The following is a 23,956-nucleotide window of genomic DNA, read 5'->3' as shown; positions in this document are numbered from 1 at the left end:
GGGCAGGCTTGATGGACCAGCTGGTCTTTAAAAAACCTCCTTCCGTTCTTCACTGAAAATATTCCAAAACTGTCCAATAGTTTGGCAAATATATTGATTAAGACTAACTTTATTCAGATTCAGCTTAAAGGAGACAATTAGCTGCTAGCAGACCTGCAAAGATTATTCCAACACTACCGGAAATAAAAAACAAATCAAGGCAGTCAAGCACAAAACTACAATTAAGGCAACACGCAGAATCAGTCTACAGGTCAATTTTGAGAAAACAGAACTAGAAAAGACCACACACCCATCAAGCTCACCCCATCCAACTGCACATCATCCTCCCACCTCCTAGAAATGCTGCTTCCTAGTAGACAAAATAAACTAGCAAATTCAGGATTAATCTGGAAAATTCCTCCTCAATTCACTCAGACCAAGAACTGGCGGCACAATCTAAGAATTTGTCTGCACCTTAAGTGTTCGCTATTGCTCATAACCACAAGGCACGTGACTGGATGTGCAGGTCTGGGCTGGACCATGACGCCAGTCTTAGAAGTTGATTGCAAGGCCAAAACACTGCCACCTGAGCAAAGCAGTCGGATAGCAGCTAAATGTCTAGAATTATGGCAAAAAACATATTTAAACAATTTTCTGCAATACTTTAATCTCAACATGCAGCTGATGCTGGTTGAAGATGCTGCTGTCGGTGCGGTATAGAATATAGATTCCGGTCACACATCTTGAATGGCTCGAGCAGTACCACAGCACACAGTATGCTGAACAGGGTTAGGGCTAGAACACAACCTTGTTTGACGTTAAAAGTGACTACAAAAAGTGACAACTTATGACCTTGATCTATTACTTGGGCCATCATACCAACATCGAATTGCTGGACAATGTTCACTAATGTGCATCAGCATCTCCCACAGTGCATCACAGAACCGAATGCCTTTGTGCAGTCGAAGACCACAGAGGGTCCCCAGTGCTCTTCTCTATATTCTTCCTGGATTTGGCAGACTGAGAAAATCATGTCCCATGTTCCGCAACCAGCCAAAAAAGCCACATTGGCTTTCTGGGAGAAGTTTTTCCACTAGTTGCTCATTTACTTGGCAGATCATGGTACAGAAAATAATTTTACCTGATACCGACAGAAGTGAAATCCCACAATAACTATCACAGTATGAGCAATCACCTTTGCGCTTTTAGTGGCGCACAATGTTGGTGCCATTAAAGTCCTGCGGCACATTTTAGTGTTCACAGATTTTTATTGTAAAGGGCAACAAGATTCTTCTCAAGCTTGTGACCTCTATGCTTGCAGATTTCTACCGTGGTACTGTCCGAACCGGCTGCTTTTCCACCTGGCATTTGTTTGGCCAGGGACCCGGGTTCGAATCCGGCCTCGGGTGACTGTCTGTGTGGAGTTTGCACATTCTCCCCGTGTTTGCGTGGGTTTTCTCCGGGTGCTCCGGTTTCCTCCCACAGTCCAAAGATGTGCGGGTTAGGTTGATTAGCTATGATAAATTGACCCTTTGTGTTAGGGGGATTAAATACGTGGGGTTACGGGGATAGGGTGGGATATGTGTTGGTGTAGGGGTTACGGGGATCGGGTAGGATATGTGTCGGTGCAGGCTCGATGGGCCGAAATGGCCTCTATCTGCACTGTGGGGATTCTGTGAAATTCTGTGAAATTGGATTTCAGCCACATCAGGTGGGGCGACAAGTGGCATGATATTTAGTGCGTTAGCAGACACTGCAGGGAGACAGTCGAGGACTTGGAATGCTAGCCAGCCATTTCAACCAGGATTTCTGCTGGGTCAGTTAGCAATTTCAGCTACTGTGGTTGCGTTCTCTACAAATCAGCACCGATTCACTCACTGGAATGGCAGGGCCAGCTGCGCTTTTGGCAAATCGAGCAGAGACTCTGGCAGGAACGAGGAGCTAGTCTGCCAACAAAAATCGCTATATACCAAGCTGTTGTCCTCACCACTTTACAATATGGATAGGACTTGTGGATTTGCTACCGCTGTCACATCAAGCAACTTGACTATTTCCATTTCTACAATGTATTGCTGGCATCAAGTGGAAGGACAGAATATCTAACACCGATGCCCTGCAATATAACTAAAATTAAAAAGCCCAGTTGCGTTGGTCTGGACAGATTGTCCACATGCCTGATCCCCGAAGCAGACTTTTAGTGAGCTGCAGCCCAGTTGCTGCAATCTGGTTATTACGAGAGAGCTGGGAAATAAAACGTTCTAAAGACACACTAAAGGCCACCTTGAAATCGTGCATTATCCCTCGGAGACACAACCACCAACAGACTCCGATGGCAGCACGTCTGCTGGGTCAGTATGAATGAAATTCAGGCTGAGCTCTGGCTCCCTAGTGCAAGGCAACTCATCTATCCCCCTCATCTGTCTTTCAATGCAATATGTGCAGCAGTATATGTGCATCCAGGAGTGGGCTCTTCTCTCATTAGCGCAAGCGTAACAACTAATATTCATCTGTCGATCCTGAGAGAGACTCCATCACCACAATCCAAACTAACGACTGACCCGGTGGGTCCGTGGCAACATGTTGCAGAAATGTGTGGCGAGCGATGACTCTGCGTAAAAATAAATACTTCCTAGCATCAAACCCAATTCCTTGCCGTCATATCTCCTCTAAGCCTATACTTCTCCAGAGTAAATAATTAACTCTGAGCTTACCCTCAATTACCAACTTGAAGATTTAGCATCACCTTGGTCATCATCCTCTGTACTCCAGAGAGCCTCAATTTTCTTCACCATGGAGACCCCCCAAAACTGGACATAATACTCTCAGCGTGGACATATCAAAGCCTTATACAGCGTAACTATAGTACTAGCAATACAACTCAATCTATCAGCTCACCCTGTAGCAAGCTCACATTGGTGGTGCACTTAGCAATTTAGCAACTATTAGCCCTGATCTGTTGACACGCCCAGTTTCCTAGCCCTATTTGCATGACACTGTACTTGTCCACATCTACCATACTCTGATCCAGTTACCCAACTTATCTAAATCAGCCTGCAACCTATCGATTTGTTCTCCATTACAAACTCCTGAGCACATCTTTGTATCATTTAATCTGTCCTCCAGATCATTAGCGATGAACAGCAAATACCCAATACAGAATTGTGAGGAACTTCTCTCGTAGCCAGACCCCAATCAAATCAACGACCATTAATAACAGCATCCGGTTTATGAAATTTCAACCAACTCCCTAACCAGTGCTAAATGTTTAGTAATCCCATGATATCTTTTCCCCTGCCCAAACAGCTATCTGAGAAACTTTACCAAGTCAATGTCATCAGAAATAGCAAGGTGTGAAAGCTCATTCTATATAGACTCAGGGGAGGGGGACTTCTGGTACTTTCAAAGTATTTGGCCACTTTCAAATGATTCATTGGAATCATATATAGAAATTCTACTTTCACCGAAAATATCATACAAAACTGCAAGATCAAGCCATACAATTTTTACCATCATCCTATTAGATGATTCAATCATCCTACATTACAACAGTGACCACACTTTAAAAAGTACTTCATTCGCTGGAAAGCACTTTGGGACATCCAGTGGTCGTGAAAGGTGCTGTATAAATGCAAGTCTTCATTTTTTTTTCTTTAATGTCCACTGAAAATTCAGCTTTTTATCCTAGCAACCTCATGAATTATGAAGAAAAATAGCTGGGAGATTGTGCATGACATCAATTCCAAATCTCATTTTGTTTACACGGATGCCTGAGGCTCTGCAGCACAACTGATGTTTAGCCACTAACTTGCCTGTCCTTTGAAGGCCATCGTTAAGGTGCTCCCACTGTAGAAATCATCGAAAGAGATTCTGTGGTCAGAGTTTAACTGCCATTTGGTGAGGGAAGTTTACAGGTTTTCAGGTGTTTGTCAATTTGCCAGCTCGAGATCATAAAAAACACATGCTTTTCTTTCCCTTTGTTTTTCTAATTTTGACAGCTTGTAGTGTGACACTTACAATTATAAAATCGGAGTGGATCTCCTATGGCATGGCACACGGACTCAAGATTAAGTACAGTCTTTAGGTAAGGTGGGATCAGAGGACAGGGGACGGGAAGAAGCAATTCAGTCTTCCTTTTGAAGCCTTATTTTTATAATACATTGATTTTCTATTATTTATAGTTAAAACAGCAAAACATGTAGCAATTTAGGAAGCAGAGTTGGTTGGTGCATACAGGTTTCTCTGCAGTGCAGGCTGAGCAGCTGGGCACCAAATCACACTACAGCACCACCTCTGGCAGGAGGGTGGAATCATTGACATAGGAATGAATAACAGATAAATTGACAGGATGTGCACATACACTAATATTAAAACTCTTAAGTGTGCATTAGATATATTGAGAGTTTCATTTGGCCAACCATAAGCAATAAAAGTTCAGTAAGCAGGTTTGAATAGAGACAAACTTCACAGACATCAATTGCATATTAATTTTTCACAATAATGGGCTTTATGTTTGAAAGTCACAACGAAAAGTAATGCTTTCAATTTGTATCATTTCACTACATGCAATACACAATCTACCTACTATTCTTGAAGTCGTTTCTATAATCATTTTGTTAAATTAGTCCATTTATTTGTACAGCTCAAACAGAACTCGTGAAATCCCATCTCTTCACCCCCCCCCCCCCCCCGCCCCAGATGCCAGTCTAGTATTTAGATAGCAAATGTGAATCTGGACAGCAAGCGATTGAAGACATCTTGTCCTCACCCAATCAATGCATGCGCAATTTCCAGCAAACACCAGGAGTCCGAATCTTAGATGATTTTCCTTTGCCTGAGAAATGCAGATGCCAGCATTAGCATCCCATCACTGCCCTGGGCTACCTTTGGATAACTCAGCGTAAATGAAGGATCAGACGGGAACTGTTCCAAGCTGTATGGTTTAGTGCACGATCCATTTGCCCACTGAGGTGTTGGACACTACAATTTTATTTTTGAAAATGAAGTTAGCAGAAGCAGTATTACAGAGGCACAAGATTGTGATTTGTTGTAAAAGAGAGTTACTAATTTATTGTGTCATATCTAGGTTTCTTAAGAGTGGAATTTGGCAGATTCACAAAACAAGTTGCATGACCACTCCTCTCTGCTGGAGAAAGATAACCAGTGCAGGGTAGATAGCGTCACATCTCGATCTCTAAGAGATCAAAAATCAGAACCATGCAAAGCATATAGTACAAGATCAAACCGTTCCACCATCCTCTCTAATTGAAAGCAAACAGAAGCTTGCTTGAAAACAAATTTAAAAAAAATTAGTTCACGGGATGTGGGCGTCGCTGGCTAGGCCAGCATTTATTGCCCATCCCTAATTGCCTTCGAGTGACTTACTAGGACATTTCAGAGGGCAGTTAAGAGTCAGCCACATTGCTGTGGGTCTGGAGTCACATACAGACCAGACAAGGACGGCAGATTTCCTTCCCTAAAGGAAATTAGTGAACCAGATGGATTTTTATGACAATCCGGTAGTTTAATGGTCACCATTACTGATACTAGCTTATTACTCCACATTTATTTATTAACAATTTAAATTCCACAGCTGCCGTGGTGGGATTTGAACTCATGTCTTGTATAAGATCAATGAGAATGTTCCACATAATGAGTCTGCAGATACCAGTATTTCAAATCAAGAAATGCAGAATGTATTGGGGCAAGCAACTGAACTGGGAACTGCAAAATCCACAAGTATCGGATTCACTGTGCCAGCTTATCAAGGAGTGGAGGCAAGCCAAAAAGGTTGTCCAATGCAGGATTACATGTGTATCAACGTCGACCATGCAATAGGCCAAGATTTTGCTCCTCCAATTTGCATATGGAGAGCTCATCTCAAACACGAGAGAATTGGGACTTTCACCATAGGGAGGCAGAGAAATTAAAATCAATGAACAATATGGGCCATTGAGACCCAAAAATGAGAAACAATGGTTATGCAAGATTGACGTCATGTGGGTACTTCAAAAAATAAAGACAAGTTCAAAACTTGTACAGAATTTGGACGAATACATTTACAGCTGTGCCATGATTCACCCAGCAATTCTATACGCATTGTCTGAATCTCTGGAGCCCACGCTCTCCAGTTCCTTGGAGACAGCTGTGAATATCTGATGTAGACAGCTGTTTATAGTTTGGAATAGATTCACTGTTAATTGTGGAACTGCATTAAACAATAAATGTACTTAATACAAAAAGGCTAGCTGTAATGACTTCCAAGGATATCCCAGCTCACCTTTCCAAAGGCATTTTTTTTTCTTGAATAAAAAAATTGGACAAAGTTCCTGGGTATTTTCTATAAACAGCCATCTGACTACTTTGCAAGGATGTCATTTTAACCTGGTCTTCACAATCTCTGCTGAACAGCATTCCAAACTTGCCATCTACAGCAGAGACAGCTGTTAAGCTCATCCTTAATAACTTGGCTATCAGGTAAGCAACAACTTGCATTTCTATAATGCCTTTAATGTAGAAAACTGTCCCAAGTGCAGTCTCCTGTTACTTCAGCACTACATACACCGTAAGACCGAGATGCCACTGTAAAAGGAGGGAGCATTTGCACTTTGGATTTAATGGGGGTGGGGTTAGAAATTACAAATAGAAAATAGTTATCACGCCATCTCAAGGTTGTAAATATCCACTTCTATTTCAGTGTTGACTGCAGCTGCCTTTATATTGTGCTTAATTGGGTGCCAGCACCATTGGCAGCCATGCCTTCAGCCGTCTATGGCCGAAGTTCGGGAAGACCCTCCTTAAAACTTACCTCTTTCACCAAGCGTTTAGTCCAATATTTCCTCCTTTGGCTCAGTGTCAATTTTTGCATTATTACTCTCCTGTGAAGCACCTTGGGATATTTTCCTACGTTAAAGACGCTATATAAATGCAAGTTGTTGCGATTGGGTCTCAAAGTCGCAACAGCCCCAAAAATCAAGAAACGTCTTGGTTTTAAAAAAAAAGGTCTGCATAATTAGCTCTGCAGACATGGTAAAAGAGAAGCTAACACAAAGTCACAGTGTTGGACTGCACTCTCACCGCTAAGTCAGAAGATTGCGATTTCAGGCTCCACTCTGGGATTTAAGTATATATAATATAAGATGACACTCTAGCGCAGCACTAAGAACGCTGCATGGTCAAAGGTGCTGGCCTTCAGATGAGATATTAACCAAGTTTCCAATTGTCTGTTCCAAAGGTTTAGGTGAATGTTAAAGATCCTGTGGCACTACTCAAAGAGGTAGGAATGTACATTACCTCAAACAGCATACAAACGAGACAGAACACTTGCAAATATACAGTCTGAAGATCATGGGTAATACTACACATTGTTAGAGAGTATGCTAAAGTTATCCTGCCAAAGTGCTACTTTTTAAATTTATAAAATGCCATTTTGTGTTAATTGGTTATATACATTTACCATTAAGAATGTCTAGCTAAATCTTTAAATTGGTAATTGCTTTTGCAATGAACAACCATTTCCTTTTGTTAAGTATTTAGATGAACAAATGGACAATAACAATGTTGCATCATGGGCATACGGTTGGAATGTAGTGTCATTTTTCTGCAATCAACAGAGGTACAAAATTACTAGAAAATCTAGGCTATATGCAGAACTGTCATCCCTTTCTTCTTAATGCTTTTGAAAGAAAATCTTGGAGCAATTAAGTTGATCTCCCATACTGATGGGGTAAAAATGAATGTGAAAATGCGCACATACCCGACTGTAAATGTTTGACCAGTAATTTTCAGGGTAGGAAAACACTTGGGAGGGAATGTGAATGCAAGCTAAGGTCATTCTTCATGATGCAAGCTAAATTGTATGTGATGTTATTCACTACTAATTCAGGAAGACAGACAGGCTGGTGAAATAGGCGGACACGTGGCAGATGAAATTTAACACAGCAAAGTGTGAAGTGATACATTTTTGGTAGAAAGAATGAGGAGAGGGCATAGAAAGTAAATGGTACAATCCTAAAGGGGGTGCACGAACAGAGACCTGGGGATATATGTGCACAAATCACTGAAGGTGGCAGGGCAGGTTGAGAAAGCAGTTAAAAAGGCTTACACGACCCTGGGCTTCATAAATAGAGGTATAGAGTACAAAAGTGTGGCAATGATGATAAAACACAGGTTCGGCCCTAACTGGAGTACTGTGTCCAATTCTGGGCACCACACTTTAGGAAGGATGTGAAGGCCTCAGAGGAGGTGCAGAAAACATTTACGAGAATGATTCCAGGAATGAGGGACTTCAGTTACGTTGATAGACTGGAGAAGCTGGGATTGTTCTTAGAGCAGAGAAGATTGAGAGGAGATTTGATAGGTGTTCAAAATCATAAGGGGTCTGGACAGAGAGAAACTGTTTCCATTGGTAGAAGGGTCTAGAACCAGAGGACACAGATTTAAGGTGATTGACAAAAGGCGTCGCAAGAAAAAAATTTTTACGCGAGTGGTTAAGATCTGGAATGCACTGCCTGAAAGGGCGGTGGAGGCAAACTCAATCTTTTCTTTCAAAAGGGAGTTGGATAAGTATCTAAAAGAAACATTTCTGCAGGGCTACAGGGAAGGGGCAAGCGAGTGGGACTAGCTGAGAGTCGGCACGGGTTCAATGGGCCAAATGGCCTTCTTCCGTGCTGTAACCATTCTATGATTCTATGAATTCAAGGTATTTAAGAAAAGAAATTTCACTGAAAATGTGTAGAATACTAATACTGCAAGCTGTGAATATATAGAACCACAGAAAACAAAGAACTTGCATTTATATAGCATCTCATCACATCGCTCTGTAAAAGCTTCTATAGATATGTGAAGAGAAAAAGATTGGTGAAGTCAAGCGTAGGTCCCTTGCAGTCAGAATCAGGGGAATTTATAATGGGGAACAAAGACATGGCGGACCAACTAAATACATACTTTGGTTCTGTCTTCAAAGGAGGACACAAATAACCTGCCAGAGATGTCGGGGAACATAGGGTCTAATGAGAGGGAGGAATTGAACGAAATCAGTATTTGTAGGGAAATGGTGTTAAGGAAATTGACGGGATTGAAGGCCGATAAATCCCCAGGGCCTGATAATCTACATCCTAGGGTACTTAAGGAAGTGGCCCTAGAAATAGTAGATGCATTGCTGGTCATCTTCCAAAATTCTATAGACTGGAAGGTAGCTAATGTAACCCCACTATTTAAAAAAGGTGGTAGAGAGAAAACGGGGAATTATAGACCGGTAAGCCTGACATCGGTAGTGGGGAAAACGCTAGAGTCCATTATAAAAGATGTAATAGCAGAGCACTTGGAAAACAGTGACGGGATCGGACAAAGTCAACATGGATTTACAAAAGGTAAATCATGCTCGACTAATCTACTGGAATTTTTTGAGGATGTAACTGGTAGAATAGATAAGGGAGAACCAGTGGATGTGGTGTATTTGGACTTCCAGAAGGCTTTCGATAAGGTCCCACATAAGAGACTAGCGTGCAAAGTTAAAGCACATGGGATTGCGGGTAAGGTACTGTCTTGGATAGAGAACTGGTTGGCAGACAGGAAGCAAAGAGTTGGAATAAACGGGTCTTTTTCCGAGTGGCAGGCAGTGACTAGTGGGGTACTGCAGGGATTGGTGCTAGGACCCCAGCTAGTCACAATATATATTAATGATCTAGACGAGGGAACTAGATGTAATATCTCCAAGTTTGCAAATGACACAAAGCTGGGTGGACGCGTGTGCTGTGAGGAGGATGCAGAGAAACTCCAGTACGATTTAGACAGGTTGGGTGATTGGGCAGATGCAGTATAATGTGGATAAATGCGAGGTTATCCACTTTGGTGGCAAAAACAGGAAGGCAGATTATCTGAACGGCAATAGGTTGGGAGAAGGGGAAGTGCAATGAGACCTGGGTGTCCTTGTGCACCAGTCGCTGAAGGTAAGCATGCAGGTGCAGCAGGCGGTTAAGGCGGCAAATGGTATGTTGGCCTTCATAGCGAGAGGATTCGAGTACAGGAGCAAGGATGTCTTGCTGCAGTTGTACAGGGCCTTGGTGAGACCACACCGAGTATTCTGTGCAGTTTTGGTCGCCTTATCTGAGGAAGGATGTTCTTGCCATGGAGGGAGCGCAGCGAAGATTCACCAGACTGATACCTGGGATGGCAGGAACGACGTATGAGGAGAGATTGGGTCGATTAGGCTTATATTTGCTAGAGTTTAGATGAATGAGAGGGGATCTCATTGAAACTTATAAAATTCTAATGGGACTAGGCAGGCTAGATGTTGCCGATGGCCAGGGAGTCCAGAACCAGAGGTCACAGTCTAAGGATAAGGGGTAAGCCATTTAAGACTGAGATGAGGAGGAATTTCTTCACCCAGAGAGTGGTGAACCTGTGGAATTCTCTACCACAGAAGGCAGTTGAGGCCAATTCATTAAATATATTCAAGAAAGAGTTGGATATATTTCTTAAGGCTAAAGGGATCAAGGGATATGGGGAGAAGGCAGGGACAGGGTACTGAATTTGGATGATCAGCCATGATCTCATTAAATGGCGGAACAGGCTCGAGGGGCCGAATGGCCTACTCCTGCTCCTATCTTCTATGTTTCTAAATGTCCCAAAGTTAGTCAGGACACCTTCAAGTAGGTTCACAGTCAGGGTGCACCAATTGATTTCTGCCCCCTGGATAACAGTGCTGAAACAGCTTAGGGTCCCAATCCAGATCACTACTGGCATCCTAACAGGATCACACTAATCTGCAATGGCCCCTGTAGTCCAAAAATCTACAAACATTCAATCAAGGCTCATGGATATGTGAGTGAATGCTAGAGGCACAGGCACCAGTATCTCAGCCTCTTCAGAAAAGGAGGGCAGGGAAGAAAATTCATTGAAAATAGTGGAGCTGCACTTTGCCACAGTAGGACTTGGACTTACTTCCACAACCCTCTACACATCATGGATGCATAGATACTGAGCAGAAGCCAGGCATTTCCAACTTTTTTTCCCTGGGGGGGGGGGGGGGGGATTTGAGAAATAGCAGGGGTGCAGTGGAAGGGAGAGAAGAGCGGAGACGGTGCCTTGAGCTGTTCTTGCAACAATGCGAATTGTCAATTTGCAAGTGGTATTAGTACAATCCTGGAAGGTCAACTGTCCTCTTAGCAAGTGATAGAATGTAACAAATGGAGACCATGGTAAAGGGTGAAACACTGAAGACACTTTTAAAAAAAAACCTACATAAATATCTAAAACCCTGATGACAGCACATTTGGAGTCATCAACTTCATAAAGGGTACATATATCCCCAGTAGGGCCACAGTGCAGACATCCATGTGAAGACAACAAATGCTGTTCTTGCAAAGTACATTACTGCATATTGAAACACTGAACCCATCATGGCTAGGTCATTAATGAGACACCATTCATATATTTACATATATATAGAAATCTGACAAAAGCAATCTGTCTGGTGTAATTACATAACCCTGACAGCTTCTTGCAATTTCTGGAAAATGACAATTTTTCCAGAAACATGCTTCAAACCTACACATTCGACATTACAGTAGAGCCCTTGGAGCAAAAATGCTTCAGCATTGATCCACACCATGGAGTTCGAAAGAGTCAAGATTTCAAAGGCTACTATTTTGCAAGTCAGAGCCTTCTTGCAGAATGTAGCTAGGTGGCGTTACGCTGCAAATGCCAGATATGGTCAACAGAAAGGAGATAATGAGCTTCACAGCATTAAAACAGCCAGTTCTGGATTTTGATACCACTTATTTAATGCCCGTATGTAAGCCCTAGAGAAAAACCAGCAAGTTCAGCAATATAGGTCAGCGAGTACAGAGGTGATGGGTGAACGGGACTTGGTGCAAGTTAGGATACGGCCAGCAGAGTTTTGGGTGAACTGAAGATTAGAGTGGATGGAAGGCCAGCCAGGAGATTATTGGAAGAGTCAGGTCTGGGGGTAACTAATGCAGAATATTTGGTGTAGCAGTGTAAAAATTAGATCCAAGACTTACTCTGAGGATGGGGAAAACAAATCGCAGTGAGTTAAGTTACAACCACAGACCAGTGACGATATGATTTTTATGCACCAATTTTTCCAATTCATAGAAACATAGAAGATAGGAGCAGGAGTAGGCCATTCGGCCCTTCGAGCCTGCTCCACCATTCAATGAGATCATGGCTGATCATTCAAATTCAGTACCCTGTCCCTGCCTTCTCCCCATATCCTTTGATCCCGTTAGCCTTAAGAAATATATCCAACTCTTTCTTGAATATATTTAATGAACTGACCTCCACCGCCCTCTGTGGCAGAGAATTCCACAGGTTCACCACTCTCTGGGTGAAGAAATTTCTCATTTCAGTCCTAAATGGCTTACCCCTTATCCTTAGACTGTGACCACTGGTTCTGGACTCCCCGACCATCGGGAACATCCTTCCTGCATCTAGTCTGTCCAGGCCTGACAGAATTTTATAGGTTTCGATGAGATCCCCTCTCAACCTTCTAAACACCAGTGAGTATAAGCCCAATCGACACAATCCCTCCTCATACATCATTCCTGCCATCCCAGGTATCAGCCTGGTGAATCTTCGCTGCACTCCTTCCATGGCAAGAACATCCTTCCTCAGATAAGGCGACCAAAACTGCACACAATACTCAAGGTGCGGTCTCACCAAGGCCCTGTACAACTGCAGCAACATTGGCAGAGCAATAATCTGCAGTTCCACAGAGTTCTGCAACCTCAATAACTAGCCCTGTTCCCAGTTAACCTTGGCCATTCATTTTCTATATTCAACCTCAGTCACAGCCCTCGCTTACCAAGCTGGAAAGCCTGGCTGCGCTCTACAAGTAGGATTAGAGTTTTGGCAAAAACATTCATTTAATGTTTTCAGACCACAAAGTCACATCATACTTGGGTTTCAGTTTGCACAAACCAAAAAAAAAGCAATTTTAGCATGACTTAGAGACTGATCGAAGCCAACAGAATGTGACAGACCACTGGTTTTACTTTTCACACATTGCACGTAACATTATCTGTTTTATATAAATCCAGTGGGGACATACTAATCAGACCAATTGTCTCCAAAACAAACTTTGCTTCTTCTGACTATGCACTTCTACAAATAACAGCTAAATACATCATAAAACACCAGCTTGTGGCTTTCATCAAGGTTTTGATCTTGTGCTTTTGTCAGAGAATCATACAGCACAGCAGGAGGCCATTTGGCCTATCGTGCCTGTTCTCTGAAAAAGCTATCCAATTAGCCCCACTCGCCTGCTCTTTTCCCATAGCCCGACAATTTGTTTTTCCTACTTTCCCCAAGCTTCCTTCCCTTTCTTCCTTATGGTCACATTATTCTTTTGCTGAAGGACAAGTGACCAGCTCCCACTATGCCACATACTGGAAGGAAAGCAAGTTGCCTTCCTTCAGCTCCCCGCCTCCCCATCGGAAACCAGTGACACCAACATCCCATCACAGAGGCCAGTCCAAACCAGATTGCCAATTACAACACCAAACAGAAGCTCAGCAAGAATCTTTTTGGAGTTTAAGATGTAAAAACAGGTGGCACAAGTTTAAATTATTAATTCTACCAGCCTCCAGTGCTGGCTCACGGTCAGGTACAGGATAGACAGTGGCAATTCCATTATACAACCCTACACAGCACGATATGAAAACTAGGTCCTGCTTTCTAGAGGCCATTTTAAGAAGGCATCTCTGATACAAAGGACACAACAGCACTCGTTAAAAACATTGCAGAACTGATTATCAGAACCGATATTTATCAGTCTAGCATTAATTTAGGATGTCTGCTATGATATATTAGCAGTTAATCAAACACCATCTGATCAGCTGGCAGACAGATCACTAAGCCCTAATGAGAGTCCAGCATTTCAAGCTGCTCAAAAGGATAAACCTACCACTTAGGTGAGGCACACAGTGCGTTCAGTTACACCACCTCAGCCAGAGTGCTGGGTGCTACAATTAGCTGCAGTATTCTTTGCTAAATTAACTTGATTTCCTGCTCCTGATTCTATATAGTGATCACTGCTGCAAAGCTTCCATGTGTGAACAATGAGGACAGGATCAGCGTTGGCCTTAATGGCCCACATAATTGAAGTATCTGCCTACAGCAATGTCTAGGCTCAAATATATAAAAGGTCACCTGGCCTAGGTACTGGTACCAGTGGAAGCATACTCCAGCATGTACTAACGCCTTCAGCAAGAGGGAAGAAAACAAAATCCACTCGAGGAGCCGACTTTTAAAAGCAGTATGTTACAAGCCCTAAAAAAAACTGCATCCATTACTAATGGCTGTAAGCACTGGGTTGCACAGTTCCCAAACTCTAGTTCATGGGCCTTCTACAAATCAACTATCCTCATTTCATATTAAACTGTATTCATGCCTTACAGCCAAGTACCATCCAGAATGCTCAGAGGGCATTATACCTGGACATCCAAGACTGCAAGTTTACTAGTACACACCACAGTCTGTACATGGCGTTCTGATAATGTCGCAGATGGATTCCAAGGCTGACTTGAATTCTATTGTTTAGACTTGTTGCACGTCAAGGGCCTTGTGACTAGGGAGGTTCACATTTGAGAGAAAGTCCTAAATTATTTACATCATACAGTACGAAGTTCAAGTACAGCAATAAAGGTTATTGGCACACTGCCACTATACATCTAAATTGCTGTAATCATCATGGAGCTCATTTAAAATGCTCAGCAACCGCAAGCCAAATCAATGTTCTTGAAATGGTTTAATTAAACAAGCAAAGCAATGGTTGCAATTCAAATGATCCAAAGTTCTGAAACAATGCTACATTTATTATTTGAGAGAAAACGATAGAGGCATTGGAGAAGGTGCAGAAAAGATTTACTAGGATGATACCAGAACTGAGAGGTTATTCCCATAAAGAAAGATTGAACAGGCTGGGTCTTTTTTCTCTAGGAAAGAGACTGAGGGGTGACCTGATAGAAGTGTTTAAGAATACGAAAGAGTTTGATAGGGTAGATGTAGAGAAGATGGTTCCACTTGCAGGGGCGGCATAGTCATGAATAAATCCAGTAGAGAATTCAGGAGAAACTTCTTTACCCGGAGAGTGGCTAGAATGTGGAACTCGCTACCACAGGGAGTAGTTGAGGTGACATGGGGAAGCTCGATAAACACATGAGGGAGAAAGGAATAGAAGGATATGTTGATAGGGTGAGATGAAGAGGAGTGGAAGGAGGTCCATGTGGAGCATGGACCAGGTGACCCAAATGGCCTGTTTCTGTGCTGTAAATACTATCTGATACTATGTAACTTATTTATGCAGAAGGAATGGTGAGTTTGACAGATTATAGCCAGGGTTAAAAGGCTCGGGAATATTCAAAAAATGTGCTCAGCCTCTCAACATGCAAGGTCACTTCTGGATGAAAAGGTCATTTCGGTGCAAGAGTGAAATGAAGTATCGTGGCAGTGCAAAGTGGATTTTCTTTCACAGACACTGCAGTTATGGGGCAACTGCTGCCCAAGTCCTGGGCCCAACTTTTATATATCTCTCTAAGACCACCTCTTGGGTGCTTCTTTTTCTGGACTGTAAAGCAAAGGATTCTCCCGTCTCTCCTCATAACTTAAACCCCCCAACACCAGGAACCAGATTCGAGGCTCTTCTGTGCATTGTCCAACTTCCAAGAACCCGTTCACGTGAAAGGCAGGTTTTTTGCAAAAACATTTCTTGTTTGCCACTGGGAAAGAGACTGAATTCTTGGATAAATTCACTTACGCACAGTGTGTGCATCGTCTCCAAATTTCAAGTTTCCTACATCTAACAAAATACCCCGTTTTAATAAAGGCAGAAAAATTAAAATCCTCCTGCGGGCCAGCTCAGGGAGCCTCAGTCTGTTGCACATTGGAGTCCGTTTGGGCCTTCACACCAGACTGACACTATACACGTTTTGTGCATGTACAAAGCCCACATGGCTTTGCGTTGATGCTAAACTTGAATTTTTTAGACGTCGTGATAGAAAACATTGACATTTTGGGAAAGAGAATGTTAGAGCTATGCTAATATTCAGAAATTCAAGTTCGATTGCTTCATTCTACTTCTTCTAAACTATGTTCAGTGACGGCCAAGCACCGGCTCCCCCACATAAGGAAGGCCTGCTTGACCAAATAGCTCATAGAGGTCTGGAAGCAAACAGCCTCCCTTCCCTGTTTAAAGGAAGGTGCATGCATGAGTGTTAGAACTGGATGTTTTGTTCGAGGTAGCTAACTTCACATTTGGTGAGAATACATACACCATCGATGCACGTTAGTGATTTCATCCAAGAATTGTCAAGTCTCACCTCCAGTGGCAGACGAGATGTCTTTTTGCAGCAACCGGCACCGGTCACAAGGGAGACAGGTCACCCAAAGAAAGCAGAACATCAACTGCAATTTAAAGTTAGGATTTAAATTCAGAACTATGCTTGGCAACCCAACAGGAATTATCAAGGCTACCCTGCAAAATTTTACTTACTAGATAAAGTTCTTTATCTATAATATTCAAATGGGATTCCTCATCACTCTTATGCAACTAGAACACAACACCACAATTGGAGGTATATAGGAATTTAAATGCAATTGTTTTAAAAAAGGTAATTTAACACTTTATAACTGGTTTATACTATGAACCTACTTCCTGGTCCTGATACTGCACTCCTGCTTATGCTTATATGGGGGTGGGAGCGAGAGAAATAAAGAAAATAGTCTTTTCTATAGCAGCTAGTTTCTTTTTAAAATTGTGCATGAGCGAGGGGAAGTTGCCCAAAACATATTGTTCCGGCAGTGCAGACCACCAGCAGAGTCACTTACTTACACCGCAAACTACTGTTGTTGACAGAGTTGTCGTTAGTAGTTAACCAAGAATGTAAAGACAGCATTAGATACTTACTTTAGTTTTTTCATCGCATAGGTAATGAAATCCTTTATACAGTATTAGTTGCAGCAATGCAAAACTCACACCCTAGGTGGCTGAACAAAAAAAATGCTCAACCTAAATTTATGGTCCTTTAAAAATCTGCACCAGCTGAGCAGACTTCACAACTACTATCTGGTAAGTGAAGCCATTCCAAGATAAACACCATAAGAACATAAGTAGGAGCAGGAATAGGCCATACGGCCCCTCGGGCCTGCTCCGCCATTCAATAGGATCATGGCTGATCCGAACCTAGACTCACGTCCACTTCCCTGCCCGCTCCCCGTAACCCCTAATTCCCTTATCAGCTAGGAAACTGTCTACCTCCATTTTAAATTTATTTAATGTCGCAGCTTCCACAGCTCTCTGAGGTAGCAAATTCCATAGATTTACTACCCTCTGAGTGAAGAAGTTTCTCCTCATCTCAGTTTTGAATGTGCACAGTCCATACATCTGCTCCTCAGTAGTACATTTGTAAAACTTCTTATATGGGAATGGGCATTCTGTGACTTGGTCACGTCTGCAGCTGAACATCTCTACCTCTCGATGAAGCTTCAGAAGTGCTAAGAGCTGCAGTTCCCCATATAGATATTGACATTATTCAGACAACCTCAGTTCGAGGATTCTAACAACATCCTGACCCTTTTCCTTCTGGATAACAACTTTGGTACAACTAATCATTTATCTTCCCTTGCTTCAGTTTCTCCCTTTCTATGTTGAAGTAAATGATTCAAGAAACATTTGAGTGTTTTGCTCAGAGAGGGATTGATTCTGCTTCTGCAGGTTCTTCCAGCCAACCCCTCCGTGGCCTGGGACCCATTTTCCTCCCTCCAAGACCTTCCACAAAGTGAGTACTTGCCTAAATGGTTTTCATCTCTATGTTTGTATTAGTTCATTGACTACATATCACACTTTTGCATTTGATAGATCTTCAATTGTGTTCATTTAACATTGTGATTACAAATAGTTTAATGCTTTTTATGTATGCATAAATTTAACATTTTCTTTTGCTGGCTTTAAATGCATATATACCTATAATATTAAATTTACCACAGTTTGGGTTCCGCCAAGATCACTCGGCTCCTGACCTCATTACAGCCTTGGTCCAAACATGGACAAAGGAGCTGAATTCCAGAGGTGGGGTGAGAGTGACTGCCCTTGACATCAAGGAGCCCTAGTAAAACTGAAGTCAATGGGAATTGAGTGGGGGGGGGGGGGGGGGGAGATGGTTTGTGGTGGTTGAAAATCAATCAAGACAGCCCCAGGACATCACTGCAGGAGTTCCTCAGGGCAGTGTCCTAGGCCCAAGCATCTTCAGCTGCTTCATCAATGACCTTCCCTCCAATATAAGGTCAGAAATGGGGATGTTCGCTGATGACTGCACAGTGTTCAGCGCCATTCACAACTCCTCAGATAAAGCAGCAGTCCATGCCCTCATGCAACAAGGCCTGGACGACGTTCAGGCTTGGGCTGATAAGTGGCAGGTAACATTCGTGCCACAGAAGTGCCAGGCAATGACTATCTCCAACAAGCGAGAGTCTAACCACCTCCCCTTGACATCCAACGGCATTACCATCGCCAAATCCCCCACCATCAACATCATCCTCCTGGGGTCACCATTGACCAGAAACTTAACTGGACCAGCCACATAAATACTGTGGCAACAAGAGGTCAGAGGCTGGGTATTCTGCTGCGAGTGTTTCCCCTCCCGACTCCCCAAAGCCGTTCCACCATCTACAAGGCACAAGTAAGGAGTGTGATGGAATACTCTCCACTTGCCTGGATGAGTGCAGCTCCAACAACACTCAAGAAGCTCGACACCATCCAGGACAAAGCAGTCCGCTTGATTGGCACCCCATCCACCACCTTAAACATTCACGCCCTCCACCACCGTACTGTGGCTGCAGTGTGTACCATCTACAAGATGCACTGCAGCAACTCGCCAAGGCTTCTTCGGCAGCACCTCCCAAGCCCACGACCTCTTCCACCTAGAAGGACAAGGGCAGCAGGCGCATGGGAACACCATCACCTCCAAGTCACACACCATCCTGACTTAGAAGTACATCGCTGATCCTTCATAGTTGCTGGGTCAAAACCCTGGAACTCCCTCCGTAACAGCACTGTGGGAATACCTACACCACATGGACTGCAGCTCACCACCACCTTCGAGGGCAATTAGGGGTGGGCAATAAATGCTGGCCTTGCCAGCGACGTCCACATCCCATAAACGAATAAAAAGTTAATACCTCATGCCTACAGTATCACTAAGGCACTCCGAAGGAAATTGCCCTGACTTTCCGTAGGCAATGCCACAGCATATCCACTACTCTACATAAATTACAGCATTGTTCATCACATTCAAGCATATTCTGTAGTTTGTTACAATTGCATAGAATATTAAAGTAGCTGTAATAAATCAGCATTAAACAGGAGTTCTGTCGAGAAGGTCAAGACATTCTGCTGTGAAGCAGTGTACATAACATATTCAGCTCCAAGTCAGATCTAATATGCACCTTAATCTGTTCCCCTATCTCAGAGAAAATGCTCAATCTTGATGTCCAATCTGCAAGACACTGATATTTCACAACTGTGCAATAGAACACATTATTCCAAAGAGGTTACAGGAGATGCAGGGAGTTTCTCACGACTCTTACTACATCTTGTGCACATCATATTTAGGTTCATAGCTTATTATTTAGGCACTGGTGAAAAGGACTGCTGATGGTTTTGAAATCTATACTCTGTACATGTATTGAATTAAATAAGTATTAGAACATTAGGTTAGCTATTTATGCATCTCTATTTTCCAAAAGAAATGGAGTGATTGGATTGTCCTACTTCGACAGATATGATGCATAATCTGGTTAGCTGTAAACCTCAGTTGCTTAAAACAGTTCACACTATAACTTGAACTTAATTTCTTCTCCATTGTCAGTGTAGCAAGTGGTGAAAATTAGAGCAGCGCTGTACCAATCGGTCTGCAGAAAGAAAGGCAACTCTGTTCTTGCAACATGACCACCGTATGTGGTTGATTTTGTGATATTAAAAATACGTGCAGCAAAATGGAAAATAAAATTGAAGGCATCTGGTGGCACTCGATCACACAACTATGAGAAAAGGTCAGATCACAAATTAAACAAGATCTGAAGTTGTCCACTAGAAATCATTTTCGTTTCAGGTTTTGGAAGCCTCCTCGTTGGAGGCAAGCAAATGGTTTCTGCTTAGTTTTTTTTTAAGCTAAAATTTAAGCAACTAATCGCTTAGCTGTTTTGGCAGACCTCCGTCTTAGTCATACATTTTAAGTATTTGGAGGGAGAGGCAAGGAACGACCAAAGTCTACAGCTATATTAGGGAAATCGCATCACAAAAAGGATTAAACATAACCTGTTGAAGATGGGGCAATTAAGATCTCTGACCATCAAAAACAAACTCATGGAATTTGCCATTTGTCTCAAAACTAGGGGTTCCCAAATACAAGAATGGGAAAAATAATTCTGTTACAGCTGCATTTACTGCAGGGATAATCTATATACTGTATAAGAATTTAGTGATTTGGTTGGAATTCGGCTACTCAGAACATAAGAAATAAATTGGCCTACTTGCAAGCTGCAAAAAGATCGAAGGCTCAGAACCAAAAGGCCATCAACGTACACATGGGAAAACTTCAGCCACAAGATCAAAGCCAATGGTGATAGATTGGCCAACTTCAAACATCATTTGCAGCTTTTTCAAGTTGGAGTGCTTCTGGATTAAGCCAATGTAATCGCTGTAGCTCAGAATTCTCTTCAAAATATAAATCAATACAGCAATTTTGTAGAGGAACTATGTTTAAATAATTCTTCATTCAAAATGATGCACATTAATATTGAAGGTGATGATCATCATAAATGTTCTATAAGCAAATATTTGAAGAAAAATGTTACATACAACTGTCTCCGGGTCTGAAAATCTGCAAAAATGCAGACTGCAGCAAGAAGTGGTTTTATAAAGGCATTTGAGATGGTTTCTGTTGGCAAGAAAGTCAGTATGTGTTGCATTAGTTGAAATAACATAATAGATGTGCCATTAAACATTATATATATTTTTAATGTGGTAAAATTGCAACCCAACTCATGTTTTACTTTATGATTTGGTTTATTGGTTAAACAAAGAGAGTTAAATCCCAAAGGTAACAGACTTAGATGGCTTCAATGTGTAAATTTCCCAAGAGTATTTTTGGAACTGATCCTACATCTGCTCTGAATCATGACTTGCATACTGTCTACAGTATATTCCATACTGGCTAAGTTTATTAAAGCTCTTTCCCACTGAGATTGAAGGCTTATTTTGAGATTTCCAATTCAACAGGATTATCTGTTTTCTAACTATCACAGGCAAGAATGCCCATCTCCACCTCCAACTGTGTGAGGTCTTAGAACACATGCCCACTTTGTTGAAATCAAGCCATCTGTGGGTTTAATGTTATTAATGATCTCTTGGAAGCCCAACTGTAATTAGGAAATATAACTATGGAAAAAAAGATTTTTTTCCCCCAAGAGTTTAACAGTCTTACTTTGGAAGCTGAATGAGTGTTTCTGAACACTTTGATTCCACATACACCCAAACAACACGCTAGATTTCAGAATTTGAGCCTATTCTTCTCTCTTGGCCTCGCTTGTCTCCTCCCTTTCTTGTAATCTAGTCATACCACCTTTCATTTCTCTCCTCAGGCACTTTCCCACTCCCATCTCTACCCCAATCCATTACCACTCCTCTATCTTAGGAACAAGGAACAGGAGTAGGCCATTCAGCCCCTTGAGCCTACTCGGCCATTCAGTTAGATCATGGCTGATCTGTACCTCAACTTCATTTACCAGTCTTGGCTTCATATCCCTTGATACTCAACCAACAAAATTTCAATTGACCCAGCACCACAGACTTGCAGGAGAGAATTCCATATTTCCACTAGCCCTAGTGTGGAAAAAGGGTTTCCCAACTTCACTCCTAAATGGCCCAGCTTTAATTTTATTATGTGCTCTTGTTCTGGATTCCCCCACCAGAGGAAATAGTTTCTCTGTACCTACCCTATTGGATCCCTTTATATTTAAAAGACCTCAAATAGATCATCCTTCAACCATCTAAACTCAAGGGACTACAAGCTAAGTTTATGCAACCTGCCCTCATAACTCAACCCTTTATGCCCTGGTATCATTTTGGTGAATCTGCGCTGTACCCCTTCCAATATCTTTCCTGAGATTCGGTACCCAAAACTGAATGCAGTACTCCAGATGGGGTCTGACCAAGACAGTACAACTGAAGCATCACTTCCTCACTTTTGAATTCAAAGTCCTTTGACATAAAGGCCAACATTTCATGAGCTTTTGGATTACTTTTTGTACCTGTGCACTCGCTTTTAGTGATGTGTACATGGACACCCAAATCCTTTGGCTCTTCCACAGCCCCGTGTCTCCTAGTGGATTTCACACCTACAACTTCTTGGGTAGGACCAACTGGTTCATTTATCAAAATGTAACTTTGAAATCCATTTAAAAAAGATCCCTTAAAAAAGGCAAAAAAAAAGCTTAACCTATTCTTAAAAAAAATCAGAACAATGCTCAGCCTATTCTAAAGCCGAAAGGAGTTCAAGAATAAGATGATCAACCAAATGCTTGTATGAACAGATGTTTGGGGCAATGTCACATTACATAACCCACACTACATTATATATTTGAGTGGCCAAACAAGAGTTAACCACAAGACTAGAGGCAGGTCCCTCGCTAGCAGATAAAACTTTGTCTATATCCAAGCAGCACTTAAGCCTTTGTGGTATAGTACGATTATGGTGTGAAACCAATCATTTGCTATGGGTGCTGAAAGCAAACACCCCCTTTCCTTTCTTCAACCACCCCAGTCGAGACACTGTCGGTAGGTCACGAGAGCTTCCCGAATTCTAGATCTCGTTCCTCTTCCCTCAGTCCACTGGTCCATCAGCAGCCACCTGATAAACTCATTACAATTTGATGCTCATCTACTCAGAAAAGGCACTCAGCTCGGATGAAAATGGTCCAGAAAAAGTTCGAGAGATTTATTCAGAGCCACGTACTCCACAATACAAAGAACAAAAATGTACACATTTTCTAGATAATCAAAGGCGAGTAAAAGAAAAATTCTACCTTTGTGCTCACTACAGCTCGATGGAAATGTTTTATCAATTCAACATGGACCTCCATTTGAACACCTGATGACATAAAATTATTCAAGAGGAAATCATTGCAAAACATAACAGGCTTGAGAGTTCGGAGGAAAACCAGGAGGGGGTGGGGGTGGTGACAGCCATGAGAACAAGCATTAACCACCTCAAAGCAGTTTTGCCCATTTCTGTGCGTCTCAGCGTATTCGTCAATTTAGTCTGGCGCAATGCACTTAAGCAAAAACTGCACAGCAGAGCTGGGGAGAATAATGGGAAAGATGCAATGGGAATACGGATTTCAACAATTCGTGAACAGCTGTGCTTCGCAGTACAGCCACCCTGTGCCCCACACCCCAGATCAAGGAAGACAAACAGATGTATAAAAGGTTTCTGCCTACATCCAAGACAAAGCTAGCTGGACTGGCATCCAACGCGAAGGAGCAGTTGGCATTGAAGTGGCTGGAAAGTCCCGTCAGTTTCACGGCACACTCACCGACTTCTGCTGGCAATCTTGCCCTATACCGCAGTACATTATAAACCAATGTATCCGCATAGTACCAGCAAAGCACGAACAGGTCATACAGCTCACTTTTGCAAAACTGCACAGGCCGAGCGGGCGGACCTTTTTCCAGTGTCTGTTCTTGTGGCCATTTCCAGATATTTCTGGAAAGTCAATTGCACAGCAATAAATTCGCATCACACAAGGCAAAAAAAATTGCACCACAGCAGACCAGTGTTACTCTAGAGGCATTAAAGAATAAGGCACTGGATAAGATAGTCATTACTTTAAGTATGACAAATCGAACAATGAAGGGAAGACAATTAAAAGTAACTAAATTAATGGCCGGACCCTGCCT

At 42.4% G+C, this 23,956-nt stretch overlaps 1 protein-coding gene across 9 annotated transcripts in view; it reads right to left on the bottom strand.

The window, feature by feature from the left end:
• LOC147123642 (protein FAM53A-like) overlaps positions 1–23,956 on the bottom strand; it is a 119,542-nt gene that overhangs the window by 39,577 nt on the left and 56,009 nt on the right. The window contains exon 5 of one of the 9 annotated variants that reach the window (XM_085975451.1): positions 16,320–16,404. The exons of the other annotated variants lie outside the window; for them this stretch is intronic. Within the exon in view, the coding sequence (XP_085831577.1) occupies positions 16,320–16,404 (85 nt within the window). The remainder of the gene's footprint in view (positions 1–16,319; positions 16,405–23,956) is intronic. 9 annotated transcript variants of the gene reach the window in all.

Source organism: Somniosus microcephalus, chromosome 2, assembly GCF_052327205.1.
Source record: "Somniosus microcephalus isolate GS21.2 chromosome 2, FLI_Smic_1.0, whole genome shotgun sequence".
In the NCBI taxonomy this organism is placed as follows: Eukaryota; Metazoa; Chordata; class Chondrichthyes; order Squaliformes; family Somniosidae; genus Somniosus; species Somniosus microcephalus.
This window is presented reverse-complemented; position numbering and strand designations above follow the sequence as displayed.